The sequence below is a fragment of the Bombus fervidus genome, chromosome 6 (genome assembly GCF_041682495.2).
Source record: "Bombus fervidus isolate BK054 chromosome 6, iyBomFerv1, whole genome shotgun sequence".
NCBI lineage: Eukaryota > Metazoa > Arthropoda > Insecta > Hymenoptera > Apidae > Bombus > Bombus fervidus.
The window spans coordinates 16,683,899-16,702,734 of record NC_091522.1 but is presented as its reverse complement, the minus strand read 5'-3'; the positions used below and the strand labels follow the sequence as shown (position 1 = coordinate 16,702,734).

Sequence of the window (18,836 nt, the reverse complement as noted above, 5' to 3'; positions counted from 1 at the left end):
CACGTGCCAGCGGCCGACTTCCTCGCGTTCGATTAACGAGCCTCTACACGATCGGTCGCTCTCGAATTCGAGCGTGCATCGTGTTTAACGTCCTCGTGTCAGAACGTTTAACCCTCTCGAGAACGATCAACGATCGATTATACGATTCCGTGATTCTTACGTTTATTTAAAATCTCCTTTGTTTCGTTCAACGAGTATTGAGATTGTCGTGGTAGCAGCGAATCGAAAGGATCGATTAATTGGAACGATTGTTCGAAAGCTTGGATAGGTTTATTTATTCATGCAGCTCTTGTTACGAACGTCATCGAATAGAATATAAGTTTAATTCCGTGTTCGACCTGGCCTTTTCGAATTGTTCTTGCAAAAGGATACGATACTGATTGGTTATGATAACCGAGCAACGAGCCCCGGAGCTCCGCGTACTTTATCTTCGCTCTATTATTGGACTTTTGATTTACGTAAAAGGAGGAACCGTATGAAATGAATTTCTAACGAGACACAGATTGAATTTATTCCGTTTGTTGGCAGCTTGTCTTCATAATCTATGTATGTTGTTTTAACAAGTTAATCCGTCGGCGCCCTTTTCGTTTCACGATGAATCGAATCGATCGTATCTTACAGGCCGAGTATTTCACTCTGCTGCGCTAATACTAAACACATAAATCATCACCTGTCGTGAAAAGCATTCGCTATCTGTGTCAGCCATCTACATCAAAGACAGCCCCGCGTTTCAGCTCAATCTCCGACGATCCCTGTTTCTCCACAATTATTCTCTCCTCTATTTCGCTATAGCTTTCCATTAGGTCACTGCTATATAACGAAACCAATTTTCCTACGTATATCCAACGCCCTGCTAATTTTGTTTTTATCTTAAGATTAACTTTATAGACATCGTTAGAGTATAAACTTGCGATAAAAGAGTTTTTTTAATGTAACGAAATTTTGAGTCGCTTCCCTTAAAATTCTTGCCTTTCACGAAACGCGCGGTAATCTCGAGCTTTTCAACGACAGTGTGTATCACGCTTGACCGTTTTGATACAGCGACACGCGAGAAGGTAGATACAAATTGTCGAAGAAATAGGAAGAAACGCGAAGATAGTGGCGCACAGATCGTATGAAAACGGCACGTCCGTCCGATTATTGTTGCAGTTACCAAGCTGAGGGAGCACTGGGACGAAATGAACTCGAAAATGATGCAGAGGAAGACGGAGTTGGACGCGATGCTCGGGGACAGTCAGCGATACGAGGCCAAAAGGAACGAGGTGGAGGTCTGGTTGGCGCGAATGGAAACTCGGCTGGAGAAAATGCGGGCCGTCGGGCACACTGCCGATGTTCTCGAGGCACAGCTCCGGGAACAAAAGGTACGCTGGCATTTTTCTCCCTTTCTTAACCGAGCTGCATTAACCCGTGCGCGGACAACCGTCCTCTCGGGGTCGTCCTCTTTATCTCCTCTTTATCTCTCTCGTGTCAATGGCTGTGCAACAGACAGAAGGCAACCGGTTCTCCCGTTTGATCGCAGCAATTTGCGTTGATTGCGATTAGGAGACCGAACGAACGATCATCTGGGAATTCCGTGTTATTGGCAGCGGTAAATGGGCTTGGTGCGTGGTTTAAAATGTTGATTGATAATTATGACGATCGATTTTGGCCGCGTTCTAATTTTGCATAATTATATCGAATAACCTAGAATTCAGAGATATTTCCTCTCACTATGAAAATCGCTTCTCCGCAGGGTATATATTAGGTGTACTATTGTTTGTATTGGTAAAAGACATCTCTCGGGTGCAGCACCTAATCGCGTTAAAGTGTCCTCGGGTCGATATTTTATCTAGCCAATTATCAAGGAAGGCATAATTGTAATTGTTTCATTGCGTAACTACGTATCCTTCCTTTAAATTAAATACAAGTAAAGTACATATTATACGCGATGTCACGTTTGTCAACGACACTAGTTCGTGTCACGAAGTCAGTTAAAAAAACGATTAAACTGTGGATATCGAGGAAGGAAGTTAAAACGTGGCGCTACTGTAACTATTCCTATAACGTAACGATAATTCCGTGGATTTTAACGCGTTACGTTGTAGAGGTTGAAAGAATCGTCGATACATTAGGGTCGAGTGGCAAGCGTTTCAGACTTGACAAGTGTTTGAACTTGAACTCGATTTTCATTGAAACGCTCGCACAAATAAGGCAACAACGTAGCAATCTCGAGAGCAGCAGTGCATTTGAAGTTGTAATAAGAGAAAGGAAACAAGAAGTCACGGAGAACGAGCGTTCCTTAAAACAATACGCATGACGTTAGCGCAAAATGTTCCTCGTATTCTACCAGTTTATTCCATTTTACCAGATCTCTGCCCCCGAGGCTGCCATTCTCAGTATGCACCTATCCAGCCATAAGAACGCTCACCAGCTTCCGGATAGACCGGTGATACGAGGCTACTCTGCTATACGCGGCTACTTCCCCGAGTTTTAACATCCCGTACACCGACCGCTCTTACCTGTCGCTTAAAAAACAACGAAAAAGAAAAAAAGATTCTTCTCAGATATTAAATTTCATCCGCCATCAAGACAGTTTGTACTAATCCCATAATCTAATTATGTACCATCAGAAAATTATGCAAATGACCGAATAAAGTTATCCGTATAATCTAACCGGCTTGCATTTTCTGCGATTGCTCCAATAAAGAGAGAGGGAGGGGGAGAGGAGAGGAGAGGAAAAAGGAAAAGAAAGAAGTGGATATAAAAAGAAACGGTCGCGAGTATAATGGCTGGCTAGAAGCTTCGTTACAGGCCGCGACCGCGATTAAAGAGAGCGAACGGATCGGTATTCATCCCGGCAGCTACTAACCTCTTTTTAGCAACGTTCCGCTTTGTGTATCAGAATAACGCGACTCGTGGAGGGAAAAATGGCCGAGCAGCGAGCACGAGATATAGGCGAAAGAACGGTCAAACTTCCAATCAACGCGAGATCGTGCCAAGGCGTAGTACGTCACGCGGCCAGAACTCTGTTTACATTCAAAAGAGCCGAATGGGCTATTCATGGAATAATTTATTTCGTCGAGCAACGACGATATATTTGGAATTTAGGGTTCACCTTGTTTCTAACGGCAATAGCCCCACCTCGTTTGTTGTCACTCTCGATCGTTGTCCTTTTCTACGCGTCCTTAACGACAGGCGGTATCATCGAACGTAAGCATTCTGCGTTCATTCTGTTACGACGCGCGAATCACAAAGGACGTACTACGTCGCATCGTCGAGAAAGTAACATTCATTCTTCTAATTTCGTATTTCAAAAACTTCCCTTCCGATGTCCGAATATGGTGAGTGTTTAACAAGACGATACTCGAGAAACATCGAGATCGTTTATTCGATTCATCGCGAGAGTTTTCACGGTTTTACGAAGTCCTAAGCTAACACTTCAGCTTTGTTTAATAGAACTTGATTTCGGTGTATGTTTCGTTTACAAAGGTTAGCTTTCCGGTGTGTACCAGTGGCCAGATTCTTCCTCCCTCTTGGTACTTGCAATCGTAATTGATTAATTGATCCGTTTGTCGTCCGATTACATTTTCACGTCTCGTTCGTCGGTTCGTCTCGTTCTAAAATAGTTTCAATTTTCCCCTAATGGCAAAGTCCTTTCGATGCAAACGTTTCCTTTGAAATTAAAATCCTAGATAATTTGTCGGGCGAACGCGATGAATAAGAATTTTTTTTTTTTTTTGGTTCGTCGGCTTAATCTGGATTGTCGTAAGTTTTCTCGACGCGAATCGGTCGCCGGCAGACCAAATAAAAGTTTCCACGGCACGGGATGCCACCATGAAAGATGAAAGCCGGGCCTCCCTCTCTAGGAAGATTTAACTTTGGCGAGTTATCGAGGGACGCGACTTTCGAGTCTGACGGAGCCGCTCGCGATATAAGTTTACCGCCTCCACGGTGACCTGCCCGCCTCATTTTATTTCGACGTCGTTCGTGCTTGCAGTCGTTCCACGCGGAGCTTCACCAATACAAGCATCAGATCGAACAGTTCAATCAGCTGACGCAGAAGCTGATAGCCGTTTATCAGGAGGACGACACCACTCGCGTGAAAAAGATGACGGAGACCATCAATCAGAGATACAACAACCTCAACACCAGGTATGCCTCGACTATACTTTTATTCGCATTATCTTAGTACGGTGGAAAATTGTCAAATAGAAATTTCTAATTTTAAAGTCGTCGGTGTATGATTTGAAAATGCTTGATTCGACTCGATTTGTTTAAACGTTTCGAACGCAGTTGACAGAATTTTTATAGTAGAAGTTATTCTTTCGCGATTTCGTTCTTGCGTTTGCCATTGAAGCGAATTCGATCGTTTCGAACAGACTGTTTGAATCGCGACGAAAGACTATATCTATTAAATCCTTCTTAGTATCATCAATCGAGGAAAACTGCTCCATTCCGCGATGAACTCCCTCCACAACTTCGACCGGTCCCTGGACAAGTTCTTGGCTTGGTTGAGCGAAGCTGAGTCCTCGATGGAGGGATTGGAAGCGGAGGCCGATCGACTTGGCGGACGACGAGACCAGGGTGCGCTCAGACGACCGCAACATCAGCTTAAGGTAAGTCCCACTTTTGCTTGTACGAACTCGCCAATCGCGAGTTCTTATCGGCTAGGCTTTTGTTACGTATCGCGATTGTTCTTGATAGTCGGAACACAGCAACCTCGTACTTTAAGAAGAAATCTTTTCGCCGTTGATGTTTCCGGCGAAAAATCACGTAGAGATTTCGATTGTTGCAATCCATATTTTTATTTGAGTAAAATAATTAGTCGCGAGTTTAATACTGTAACAAATACAAAATTTCATTTAAAATTATGATTCATATAGTCTAAAAGGTTTAAAATTATTTCGTAGTTGGAAAGGCATAATACATAGCAAATTCGATAATGATATTTTCGAGAAATAAATGGCGAAATTGAGAAAACTGGCCATCCCCTGCACGTAGAAATATTCCACGCGATTTACGAATAGCTGGGGTAGGTGATTTCGCACGAATCAACGCGTTTCGAACGTAAACGGAATCGACGTAATTCAAGTCTGGTTAGGCCGTAACATTCCTCGAGACGTTATAACGGTGGTGGTCAAGACGAGAAACCAGATCTGTATAGGTCACGTATTGACTCGAGAAGGTTTTACGGCTTCGATTGATTGCCATAAAAGTGTGTCGGACGTAGCAGGCCGTGTATCGGTATACCCATTAAAAGGAAGACGCTCGATATCGGATATCGGTGTAACGCGGTAGCGGCCCATCAGCTTCTGTGCGAAAGCTTCTTCTGGTTTTGCGTTTTGTTCTCCTCAGACGCTGACATTTGAGAGGAAAAAGCAAAAATCGCAAGAATTTTCTTTCAAGAGTTATTACTTTATCGAACGATTACCGATATTTTAAAGTAAATACGCGACGTACCTAGGCACATTGCGTTTCAGAAAGTCCGTTTTTCATATTCTACTACGAACTACTTCTCTAAACAATTAGCATTCCCTGTGCTAACTGAACTTCTCAGTAATGCGCAGACGAGAAAACTTTGCCTCTCTACATACAAGGTAGTTTGCAGTAGCATGAAATTGTAACGAACTCTACCCGCGTATATTCTCCGACCTCAAAAACAGTAGTCACACAATCTAATCTTACTCCAAAGCGATTAAGATTAGCGATTAACATTAGTGCAAGTATAGAAAAGAATATGCGAATGAAAAGGAGGAAAAGTCGTAGAGAGCGACATTGATTAGGATGATCAAAGTTAGTCATTTAAAAAATCGCAGATTTGAATCTCTACAGCCCGAAAGAAGATTCCTCGTCTTCCGACGATATGCATTCAAACGAGTTACACATTGTCCTACGCATTAGCACGAACACGCATAAGATCGTCTCTCGTTCAAGCTTACAGGTTATCGATAATCGAGAAATCTAAACGGCAAACGATGTAAGCGCCGAGATTAAAAGATTTAAATTATTTTCCAGAATAGAAATATTTTATTTTAAATTCTAAGATACTCGGAACGTAGAGTGAAATTTTACGCGAATAGCTTTAATCCACGTTAGAAATTTTTATTTCTGGAATATTACATCGTTTCCCACTTAAAATCTTTGATCGTGGACGGAGATAGAACGGGGTCGAAATGTAAGACGCAAAGGTCGGGGTAAAAATGTGCGTCATTAAGGAAATGTATATACGAATAAACTTTCTCGTCGTAACCTGCTTCCTATACGAATCGTGACGATAATCGCAGTGGGAATCCTCCCCCGTCGAATACGTCTGTTTACAATTCCGTGGAACCGATGGACCATTCGCAGAATCAAATTGATATTGTAGCGTACGCGGCACGGCCTATTACTCCATTTCGATGAAATTAATCTACGATCGTCCTCGCGTAACGAACAAACGGCACACGTTACCGGGAAATTAGCTTATAATATTGTTTGACTGCCTACGTATTAACATCGGGACATTCTTTCCTCTGCCTGCTTTGTTCGATGCTTTTCTTCCATCTCGTCGACTTTTGGTTCGTTTTATCGAAAAGGGTGTAATTCTGGGCGTTCGAGGATCGATCGCATTTGCATTTCATAGGCAAACTCGTACATTTCATATGACAATGTCGCGTTCAGTTTGGAATTACGTTATGAAAGGTTTATCCATTTCCGCTTTATACATTTTTTTAGTATAATGTTTAGTTTGATCGACTTTTTACGTTATTCATAAAATCATGTACTTTTGGTTTATTATTATTATGTATATAGTTTTTAATCTTTCGCTTCTGTGTGTCGAAAAGTTTCAAATAGGTCGAAATGTATTAATTCCATTTTATCTTTGAACACGAATGAAGTTATTGTTCTAAAATACTCGTGGCATTTATCAATGTCTCTCAATAATTTTCACTATATTCAGGCTGTGGTTGTGTTTAAAATTATCGATGCCAAATGAACAGGGACGGTATAAATTTTCGATGACGAAAGTTCAGTCGCACGGTTGCGTGACCGCGTGTCCGCGAAATGTAATTTCCATGCACCTCATCGGCGAACAGACGACGGCATTGATTATTCGATAAACAGTTGGATAACTGATTGGAATCAATCACTCGATAAATCCCGAGTATCGGGGACGAAAGGAAAATCGCCTCTGCGGCTTCCACGCTGTCCGACCGCTTGTCCAATAATAGCGATCATTGAAAATCAATGTTATTTGCCGTGCAACCTGATTATATCTACGCGTTGCAATGCGCAATAACAATTAGCCGGATCTATTTCAATTACAAGTTCTCTCTTTTGCCGCACGGTGCTTCAACGATTTCGTTTCGATTTCCATTTCGCTCAGATTCCGTTTCGATTTCGTTCCGCTTTCGTTTCGCGGCTATTTTTGTTTTGGCGCCAGCGATTTTTCATTCGGCTCGAATTTTAAAAGCAAACACCGCCCGTAATTCCTATTTACCAATCCCCAGTGTTCGCGTTCCACTTTATCCCTTTCCATTCGTATCTCTCGCGTGACAATTTATCGAACTCGTTTGGCCGTGTTTAATGTTCTTGAAAAGCGTAATGCTGGTCGGCTCGGTCGAACTGGAAAATAGTATGCCTATGTGCGCGCACCGTTCGTAATTAAGTGTTGCAGTTGGTGCTCGCTGAAAGCTCCAAAGCTGCGTGTTGTCCCTTTATCGCCAATCGTCTCGGTTCACGTGGGATTTATACATCTTTCGATCAATTTAACGTGGAACCGTGTGTCGAACGAGCCATGCTCGAATCATCGCAGCACGACGCCGAGTTTGTTAATTTCATCGATGCAGCGTAAAATGTTGCGGTCGTGCAAACGTATCCCGTTCCATGGCGCTGCTACGTCGATTGCAAATAGGAATTAATTTCGAACGCTGCTCGGTGAGCTTCTCGAGATGTACATCCAGATGCGGCGTTACACCGCCACGGATTCAAATCGACAGATGCATCCGTGCTCGTCGTCGATCGCGCTCTCTGGATCAATTATCCTTAGTCGCTAGAGACTTGCAGAGATGGATACGAGTTGCCTGCAATTAATTTCGTTTATTCTGTACCGTAGAAATATCGAAAGAATAATTGTCGAACGTTAATGCTATTTAGTGCACGCGAGCAATCAGTCGAGTTCTCCGGTTTTCACAAATGCACACGGAACAGGGCGTGGGCCAGAAATTACATCCCGGTGACTAATGCCGCCTGGACAGCTGCTTCCACTCGTTGAACTTCGAGGTAGGTAGGAGCCGCGTTATCGATTGGCATTCGTAATAAAAACGAGGCAACGAAACTTGGCTCCGTACGTCGCGTCAAATCCACCCTTTGCCTCATTATCCATCTTGGTTTTACTTTCACCTCTTCAACCGAACGTTTCTTACCTTCGAAAAGTTACTCTACAATTTCCATCGATCTAACGGCAGCCGATTCTCAAAGTTTCGAATTCTCGAATTTCGTAGGAACAGAAGGTTGAAAAGGTTTCGATTTACTGGAAACGCGCGTACGTTCCAACTAACGTACACTTGCAACGGGATCGCGATATTATCGATGTATCGTAGACAACGCAGACTATACTATCGTACAGTTAGCAACGCCAAGAAACAATGTAATTCCACAGGCGAAGTTCACGGTTGTCGTCGCGATGCTACTAATGACTCACCGACCCGATTCGACCGGAACGTAACTCATGCATGCATAGCGTCTCCGTCTTTCGAGAGCACATCCGGAGGAATTCCTAATACCTTCGTCCATGCTGCACCACGCTCCCGTGTGCATGAATTGCGATTTGTCGGGCACGAGTTATGGCCGTCCGATATTGGATCGCGGCTAGAATTACTTGGAATCGAAACGGGACGTTTCATGGGTAGCCCATGGGACTGGCAAATAAATACGTTCAAGAAGATCCAGATTCTTTTACGATATTAATATTTACGCTTGGAAAAGCTGGAACCTCGGGGATCTGGGGAAAAACTCGATTGATGTTTGATGCTGACTTTTTCCTTTTTGCCGAGCAACCTATCGGTTCCATTTGTTTTTTTCTGATTTCTCGAAGATAGGATAACGTTTGATATATACAGCGTCTACGAGAAGTATTTGCACATAATCTTGCATTGCGAGCAAACATTTTTCTTCTTCCTTAGGTTCTGCGTTTCATAATGTTGAGGTTGTTAGATGTATGTGAATACAAAGGAACGCGTGGATTGTAATTGTAAGGTAGATAATATATATTTTGAATACTAAAGTGTAAATACAAAGTTCGGAATATAATATAAGCTGATCCAGATCCGCACGCTAGCAGTGTTACCCTATGACCGAAAACCCTAAAGCCAACGTCGCCTATCAACCGTTTATGGTTTGCCTTCGACCCAGTCTTTTGTCTATACGCTGTCGATGGCTTCGGTGCTTGAGAAAACTAAAAGACCAGGTGTAGAGTTTTCTTAGAAAACTTAGTAGTGGTGACCACTTCAACACATAAAGAAGCTACTATGCGATATGTCATATAACTTACTTGGATCTAATGAATTACTTTGCAAATGGAACAATAAATACTCTATGGCTATAAATGTTTTCTGTAGCCAGTGTTGGTCTGGATAACGACAGAGCGAAAGAAAGATCATCCAGAAAGATTATACTTCAATCATGGTAAAACATGAAAGGTCAACAAGGACTTACCTTCTCGTCAAAAGATTCTCTAAAGGCGACGTGTTAAAAAAGAATTTAAAAAATACTAAAACACCTCGATTCTAGGAAGTCTATTAGAATGTAAAATTATTCTACTTATAGCATCAGAGGATAGTACGAAATCTCGTTCCATAGATGTTCCACCTGTTTCACATTCGCAGTTTAAAATCTTCTCCTACGAAAAGTCACATCTGCAAGTATTTTCAACGATAGCACGGAGAGCTTCTCGCGTCTTTAAAATTCTCCAAGGCTCGCCTACGTTTCCGTTAGACTCGAAAACCACGAGAGGCAAGTAGGTCACGAATTTCCAATGAAGCTTCGCAACGCGGTGGCGCGTCGCCCAAGGTTGCTTTTAGGCTTCTTGTCATTTTGCGCCGTGGCTGGAGTTCGATGGCTTTACGAACCGTTTACACGGAAAGTAGGGTTCATCGATCGAGGAGAAACGCCACGGGAGTCGCTTACGTGACCTGAACTTTCGTTTCGCCCCCCTGTGTCGGACAAAGAGGCCTGTCCCTTTTCTCATATTCATGGTAAACATACCGTACAGGCTGGTTCGTTAAATCAAGCCTAGCGTGGCTAATTCGCTTTAACGCAATTTCACCTGGTTTTATTTTTTCAACGTGCCACGCGACCAACCCCTAGCCTATTCAGGGATGCGCTTGCTTCTTCATACGGCGACACCCTTGCCTGCACAAATGGGATGTACAAAATTGCAGTCGACTAGAGGCAACGAATTTCACTCGCGTCCGTCCACGGGGTTGTGACAACGTAACCGGACTTTCCATTCGGTCAATTTGCCCCTTTCGTTGCGTGTTAAAGCATTCAATGCCGAATCGCGACTGAAAATGGGATGGGGATTGGGTTCTGCTAGAATTGACATCGATAAAGGGAGAATGTCATAGAATGACACGTTGAAAGCGCATTGTGCGTATACCTCGACCTTGCGACCGTAGGGTTAATATTAATATGGCAATGGGAGCGTTCTCGCGGAAAAAAGCTTGCTCTTAGTAAATACCACAGGTTCGTAGCGGGGTCCGGAGAAACTCGGAACGCGCTTTTAATGCCGAACATTTAGTACGTGTTCCGGTGATGTAAGGCCTTTCTGCATTACGTCTTCTGTCTAGAAGCCCTAGCCACGACGAAAGTGTGGGTGATCTCTCAGTGTTATTTCGCAACGTTGAATTCATTGCTGTTTGCAGGTATTCGCGTTTTTGACAAACGTTATTGCAGTCACTGTCGAACATAAATATTCGTAACTCTGTCTTATCGGTATAAGCGAGAAAATCTAACGTCGTTAAATTCTGTATGTTGAAAGAACCGGTAATTTTACGTTTTCGTGCGGACAATTTGAAAATAGAATTTTGTACGACGGGATTCCGTGTATAAGGTAGACACACACAGCGACAGGAGAATGGGAAAAGTTGCGGACTTTTTCTCGGGGGTGCGAAGGTCATGATAAAGCGAAAGAATCGGTTGGCTACTTTCCCTTTCTCTCCCACAGGCGAAACGCAGCCGAAGGATCGATAGAGGAACGCCTTCGCGGCGTGAACGACCGCGCCGACGATGATATTCTTCGCTCCTAATAGTCGTTCCATTATAACGCCGAATACTTTTCGCGACTTACCGGCTAGAGGAGAGGAGAAGATGTTCGTGTTTTTTATGCGTGACGCATCCGGCGAGTTTCTGCGTCTCGCGACCAAAAGAACACCGTATAACGGAAATTTATAAGTGGAAGCGAGCGCTGGCGCACACACGGCCACGAATCGCGCTACTAAATCACGACACCAAGTTTTTTCTTCTCTGGCAACAGAAATTATATCTAAAAGGGAAGGCTACGCTCGGTCTATCGCGGGGAAAAAAGCCGGGCTCTTCCGAGTTCCTTGTTTTGCATAATCGCGAAACTCGTATGCGCTTCTTGGTCGCGGTACCTCTTTTATATTTTTCTCTCCGCTTCAACAACCGTCCGTTCGGTAAACTTCGTTAGCCTTTCAACGAAGGCGCATTAAGAATCTCTCTCTCTCTCTCTCTCTCTTTGCTTCTCCTGGCTGGTAATTTTTAAAATCGCTGCAACACGGCAAAGTGCATTTAACGAACTCCACCCTCGTGGCTGCCGTCCGAGCAGAAAGGAAACGTTTTCAACGAGTTTATCAGGCGACAGTCTCGCGTTCGTGGGTCGCAGCGGTGAATTAATGTTTCGAATTTACCGTTTGATCGTTGCATGTTCACCGTGTAATCGCTCAGCGAATAACGACCGCTTAGGGTGACTGTTCACTGGCCCGATCGTTTTTTCTTCCCTTCACGGACCTGCGAGTTACACAGCTTCGCCGTGTGTCTGTTGATTTCTCGCGATACATCGCTGTTAACAACTTCGCTTATCTTCGTTGATTTTCTATGAGCTTTATCAAAGTCGATTTCGTTCGGCGAGTTTTCGTCGCTGAAGGAAGCAGCGGCTGGGCGAAACTGAAAAGCGCCACGGCGAAAATGAAACGCGGAAGTCGTAAAGGGCACGGAGAGGGTGGGTGACGAAAGAGGTCGGGAAAGAATCTCGTAAAATACGGATATAAAAGCAACGGGTACGGGCAGGCAGGCTCCTAGCAAGTTTCTCCATTAAGGGGTAAAATTCGAGAGGCGGGTGTTTCTCGTTCGACAACGGTCACATCTTCACCCTTACACCACCCCCTCAAGCGACCATGATAAATGGAACGCCGTGAAGTCGAGGCGTTAAACACATCGCTACGAGAATTTCTTTTTCCGTGTTTTAATTGCTTTACCATCGAGGGTACTTCGAATTGGAAAATTTTGTTGGAATCTTTTCCCCCGATATTTTATAGTTCAATTGGCAAAATTCCACCTGAATATTTCATGATTAAAATTCCATCAAATTTTTAGCATTTTTTCCAGGTTTTTTTTTTACGTTGTGTTTCATATATTATTCCGTTGAAAAAAATACACGTCTTTGTAGATTTTCGGGACACGAGGCTTTTCGCGAATCACATTTTCATCGCGGTTCGTATTCTCGTTATTATCTGTCTCTGTCTGTCTTCGTATCGTTTCTCCATCCTCCTACAACTTAGACGATACGTGCGATTTAACGAGAAAGGGGTTGTTCGCGATCGAAACGGTACGCGCATGCGCTCTCGGCTTCTTCAGAGGGCGGTAGCCGACAATGTTCGTAGAATTGCAAGGTCGGTAACGCAGGAGGGATGGTTTTCCTCTCGAAAGGGTAGTTTTCTCGAATTCCGGTTACCGACTTTGGGTGCCGATGTTATCAGCCGGTTCCTCCATGGAGAATTGCCGTTTCGTAGCAGAATACATTCGATTTTCTCGCGTTTCTGCCTAAAATCTTAACCACCAGTCGATATCGAAAGCGACTGGAAATATTTTGCAGGTTTCTGTTGCGTTTTGTTATCTTTTACTTACCCTACGCCAATATTCTAAAAAGTCTCGTTATCTATCTAAGATCATCGATTCGTATCGTCTACTGTAAACTTTACAAAGCTGGAATTACGAATCGAAATATTCTTTTTACAGTTCAGCTTTATCGTTACGAAAGATGTTCGCTTTTTTCTAAAATTTAAATGCTTTACGTCTTCCTATTATTGTTTGCAACAAGTTTTGCAAATTTTCGTACTGCCGTTTCAATTTTTGTTCCTCGATCGAACAAATCGTAAAGGTGAATTTCAAGTTGGCTTTTTTCAAAAGTCAGAGGGAAGTCACAGTCCAAAGAATTAGTCAGTTATTTGCAACAAATTTTGGAAATTTTCGTACTGCCGTTTCAAATTTTGTTCCTCGATCGAACAAATCGTAAAGGTGAATTTCAAGTTGGCTTTCTTCAAAAGTCAGAGGGAAGTCACAGTTCAAAGAATTAGTTAGTTATTTGCAACAAATTTTGGAAATTTTCGTACTGCCGTTTCAAATTTTGTTCCTCGATCGAACAGATCGTAAAGGTGAATTTCAAGTTGGCTTTTTTCAAAAGTCAGAGGGAAGTCGCAGTTCAAAGAAATGTTGGATTTTGACAACGTCGTTTTAGTCTATCGACGGTATCGAGCAAGAATCCATAAGACCCGGAGAAAGACGACGATTTATGGTTGCTCGAGATTGGATCGATTCACTGACAGTCTCAATATTGTCGCTTTTGTGCGACGCTGTGTCATCTTCAATGTTTCGAAAAAAAACCAATCTCGCGATAATTCCGGAATTCGCGGCAGGCAATAACTTCAGTTATCGGCGATAAATCATCAATTGGATGAACCGCTTTTCCGTTCCCTGAAACAGATACCATCACGACAAATATTTCATTCTTGAATTTCATCTGTTTAAGGAAAAAGGGGCTGGTCTCATTAGTGCGCGAGCGATATGCCTGCCAATTTATCAAACCTTTTTTCGCTTCACAGTTTTAAATTTCAGATGTTTATCTTTTTTGTCCCCTCTAAAAACTATCTTTGTTTTTCTTTCTTTTCTTCTCTGTAATAAACAAAAATATATCGCAGTTTTGTTTTCACAGCTGTCACAACGCGTGCGACGTTTTATCTTTTTGGGCGCAAATCCGTATTACGCATTTGTCATTTTTGTTAGCAGAATTTCTCGCGATCCTTTGTATTTTCATCTTCCTACGATCTTTTTCTAATTGTAATTTACATGAAGTTCGCGCTGTCGCGGAGATCGTCGAGACAACAAGGTTGCAAAGTTGTTGAAAACTTAATGAAGAAAATAATTAAAATTAATCAATGGCAACGTTGATAGTGACGGAAATCAGTTTACGAAATCAGAAAAAAAAATGATTTAATGTTTATATCAAAACGTTCTCGAGAAAGAGAAAAAGTAATTCAGCGACCGAGAAATAAAAAGGAAAAAGATGGCGATTATGGAAGTTAAAAGTTTGTCGCGGTATAGCAAGTAGATAATTCATGGCGCAAAGTCAGCAGTGCACGTATGAATACATCTCGGAACTTGCGAGCGTCCGTTTAAATTTATACCCAGGAAAATTAGTTTTGTTGAATCTAGCAAGCTAGCAATCATGGCTTGTAAAAGCAACGTTTATTTGCTCTAATTGCTTATGTAATTACGTCGTGGAGAAAGCGCTTTTAATCGGAACACTTCGCGACCGCGGCAAATTACATCGGTAATTAGACAGTCATTCGTAAATCGCTCGTTCGCTAAATGCATTTTCTTTCTTTTTTTGTTTTTACTAAATCTATTTTTTATTAATCAAAAACAAAAAAAAAAAGAAAAAAAGAAAAAATGGAAAGAAAAACGAAACCTTGATCGTCCTTTGATTGACGCAAGTGTCATTGAAGCAATGTACGTTAATTATTCGTAATATTACGCTGCTGGAATTTCACGAAACCAATATACATAGTTGCGTAACTTGCACAACCCAGATTACGGAAGCAACAATTTTATATCTGAATCTACTGAAAATTTTAACGTAATCCTAAAAGTGTATTACGACGATGTAACGTAGTTTGGATCGAAATTTTTGTATTTTATAAACCCTTGATCGTATTAAAACGTCAAATATCCAGCTTTCCCTTTTTCGATTTCGCGCGTGGAGCTTCTGCCCTGTAATTCGTTTGGCTCGAACATTTAATTGAAAAAAGATATTATTTAATCTTCTGCCAAATTATGTTATTCTCTATGGTATGACCTGCATCCGGAAGCCGCGCACTGATCAATTCTATATAAATTGGAAAGCGTAAAACAACGATTACCGTTATTTATGGTATATTCTCGCGATAAACGAACTTAAGCAAGTAAGTCGTTAGTTCCTCGGGATTTAAACGTTAATCACGTAACTCTAATGTAATTGAGAAATTTGTAAAAAATGCTATCGATCATTTTGATTGTTGAGCAGTTCGTATACAAAGCAACGTTCCAATCGATCGTTCGTTGACACGGTAGAATTTACACTGTCGTCGAGTGTCTGCTTTTCTTTTGGATCTGTCGGTGACTCAATGGATGTACTGGTTTGTAGTTCTGTTACTAAAGGATCTAGGTTGGACGGACAAACTAGCGAGAATATCTGAGATAACGTTGCGAGCAAATGTCGCCGCCTGCCGATTCACCCAAAAGCCTCGGAGACTTTACAGTACCGTACTCGCAACGAGTACACGGCTACACGTGGAGTGAGTCGCTCGGAACGAGCGTGGAAAACCATTACAACCGCGTCTGTATTTTCACAATTTTCCCAGTAATGGCCATTCAGGAGAAGCGCGGTTTTTTAAAACCACGATTGCCGTGTTTGAATTAAAAATACGCAATAAAAGAAATGCACTCGGCCGCGTTCCGCGACATTCACCCCCTTTTACCACAGCATCGTCCTTTTCCATTTTTCGGCACGGTTAATTAACGGACGATGCCTGGAATTTTCCATTGTCATACTCCTTTTCCTCCTTTCATTGATCGTTTTGGAATCGTTGCTCGATATAATCCATATACCTGTACCTAATAGAGTTATCCTATTTTTTGGAATTTTTTTCATTTTTACGTCCTACCTGTAATTACGTTCCTTCTAAAAGCGAAAGAGATTTTCAATGAATTTTTAGAATATTCCCATGTTTGTTATTTTCTTCGGAATAATTCGAGATTTAAAGGGATGCATATCATAGTCGTGTAAGTCAAGATTTTGAGAAGTTCGTCACGTACTTTAACCCTCGAAAACATCGTCTCTTAGTTTCATAATTAATTATTTGATAGCTGTATATCCTGCCACGATACGTTTTCCGGATATTTTATATCGGATAGTTTATAACAATAAGTTGAGAATGGTATTTTCCGAACGATAACAGCGAACTGACTTACGTTATTACGACTTGTGCTCCACCATTTCGCCATTTTAGTATATCGCTTACGTTTTTAACGCTGTCTCTATATTACTTTCGTTCCTATTTCGTCCTACCTGATAAACATATCACGCAGGGACACTTTGGTACTTTCGATCGATTCATTTCGTAGATTTTCGTGCAACGCGAGACAATGGTACGGACGATATCAGCCCGTATGTCCGCGGCAACAGCTCTTTGTACAGCCGTCCCAAAACGGGAACAAAGCAGCCTCGCTAAACCGTCGGATAACAGTTCCACAAACTCGTGCAAAAAAAAAAAAAAAAAAACTTAGTTACCAGAAAAGGAGTACGTACAAAGCGCGCGCAAGCCCTCTACGATTTTCCAACTATCCCTTCTTTTGTACTAATTGAAACGTATCATCCGACGCACAATGGTTATCGCGTTGTTCTTATTCAAACTGCTATCGCAACGAATAAAAGAGCCGCGGTACAGGGCCCGAACGTTCGTTTGAACAAATTTTTTTCAAACGAACGACTACCTGAATTACCAACCAACGCTCTTCGCGTACGAACGTCGCGCGCGCGAAATTCGACATTTTCATTTCTCTCCTCTCACAAAGATAGTTTCTTTGCTTTTTTGACCAGAAATAATTAGTGCCGGGTGCTCGACCCTCTGTTATAAGGGTGATATTTTTGGTCTCTCTCCAAAAGTCCCGACGGTGTAAGAGCATCATCAGCGTGGTCTGGTTGTTCTCTCGGGCCAGGTAATAGCGAGTCGAAACGAGGGATGCCGCGCAAAGAATTTTTTCCCTCTGCCACCCCGTCACCCTCCTTTTGCGTTTTTTCTGTCCCTCATCGTTTTCGGTTTAGTTGGTGCGAAACGGTCGAATGAAATTAAGGAAGAAAAAAGGGAAGAAAGGAAACGGTAGAGAAGAGGAGGCGGCATAGAGAAATAGAAAACGGGAGAAGTTGCGAAAGGGCAGGGGAAGAAACACGATTGTGATCACAGAGGAGGGAAACCTTTGGCGCGAGAAACAGGTCGGCCGCGTTCTTTTGAAACGTCGACATTTTCGATTCCCCCGGCGATTCTCGCGGCTAGGACATCCCAAGAAGATAAGGAATTCCGGAAAAATCGCGGGTCCCGTCTGAATATGGACGTTGACGCGTCCCTGGGGATAATCCTGCTGTGCTTCTTCCTCGAGCAACCTCGCTTCTTCGCTTCTTTTTACGCGTTTCCAAACACTGAATACAGATTCGACGTTTGCAACGACGTAAGAGTTCGATGTAACCTTCGATGGACGCGTAAATATCGTTTTGTCTCGGGCTCTTTTCCCTCTATTCTTTGTCCTCGTTTGTTATTCAACGCGGGAAATGGGATTACAGTTGGAAGAGCGGGGAACCGAGAGAAGGAGTTTGTAGGGTGGAAAATATTAGCGTCCGAAAGCGGTGACTGGACTACTGGGAATTACGTGCAAAACGGACTGAAACTTGGTGACGCACTTTCGAAACTCCGTTCATTTACGACGTCCAGCTGGCGACGTGTTATTGCTTACAGTCCGTCATTAAATCACTGCTAACTTTATTACTTCGAAATTATTAAGTTTGCATTTGATTCGGAGCTGGTCGCAACCGCTTTCTGTTCTAGCTTCCATAGTTCCGCGCAGTTTCCAGTAAACTGAGATCGAGTCGTCAATGGGACGACTAGCTTTTTCAACCAGTAAAGAATTATTTGTCTTTCGGCTTAGAATGGCCTTCTGGTTTATTTGTCATATTTACCTCTCATCACCACCTGACATGCTAATATTTTACTTAATCCTTCTCTTTCGAATTACATCTCGGCTGTGGTAAGTCGTAGGCGTTTACCGTGTTCCGACAAATAGAACAACTCAAGATCGAAATGGATATGCTTGTAAAAATCCGTGTATATCTGTTATTTTTCTGACACGCGCTCAAACCATTCCTTTCTACGACTTTACGAGGATCCATTGTATTTACTAATTGCTACAAATCATGCAGAAAAAAAACCATCCCTAAAGAAGGTTCTCTACATTGCGATCTCTATCCAACGCGCATAACCCAAACACGCTTCGAAGAATATTTTGATATTCGGAAGATGGAACAAATGGAAACGCGCGAGAAGATAGAGAAGAAGGTAGCCATCGAGACACGCGACCGTTTTATTTACTCAAACTTACCTGTAACGTGCGAGAAAGAAGCAGTCTGCCCGGGGCGTTTAGACGGAAGCTGTTCGCTTTATTTAAATTCCACACCGCAGTGTTCCGCGGTGCAGGAAGTCGAGAGAATGGATACGAGGAAGCTATCGGTGGTGGAAAAAAATTTCACCCGCTCGTTGGCCAGCTCCTACACA

General features: G+C 42.5%; 1 protein-coding gene across 10 annotated transcripts in view; it reads left to right on the top strand.

The window, feature by feature from the left end:
* Nucleotides 1-18,836, top strand: part of LOC139988043 (dystrophin, isoforms A/C/F/G/H) — a 445,976-nt gene that overhangs the window by 139,350 nt on the left and 287,790 nt on the right. For all 10 annotated transcript variants that reach the window (XM_072004969.1, XM_072004970.1, XM_072004965.1 and 7 more), the window contains 3 exons: nucleotides 1,150-1,361; nucleotides 3,977-4,131; nucleotides 4,406-4,595. In XM_072004969.1, coding sequence (XP_071861070.1) covers nucleotides 1,150-1,361; nucleotides 3,977-4,131; nucleotides 4,406-4,595 — 557 coding nt within the window. The remainder of the gene's footprint in view (nucleotides 1-1,149; nucleotides 1,362-3,976; nucleotides 4,132-4,405; nucleotides 4,596-18,836) is intronic.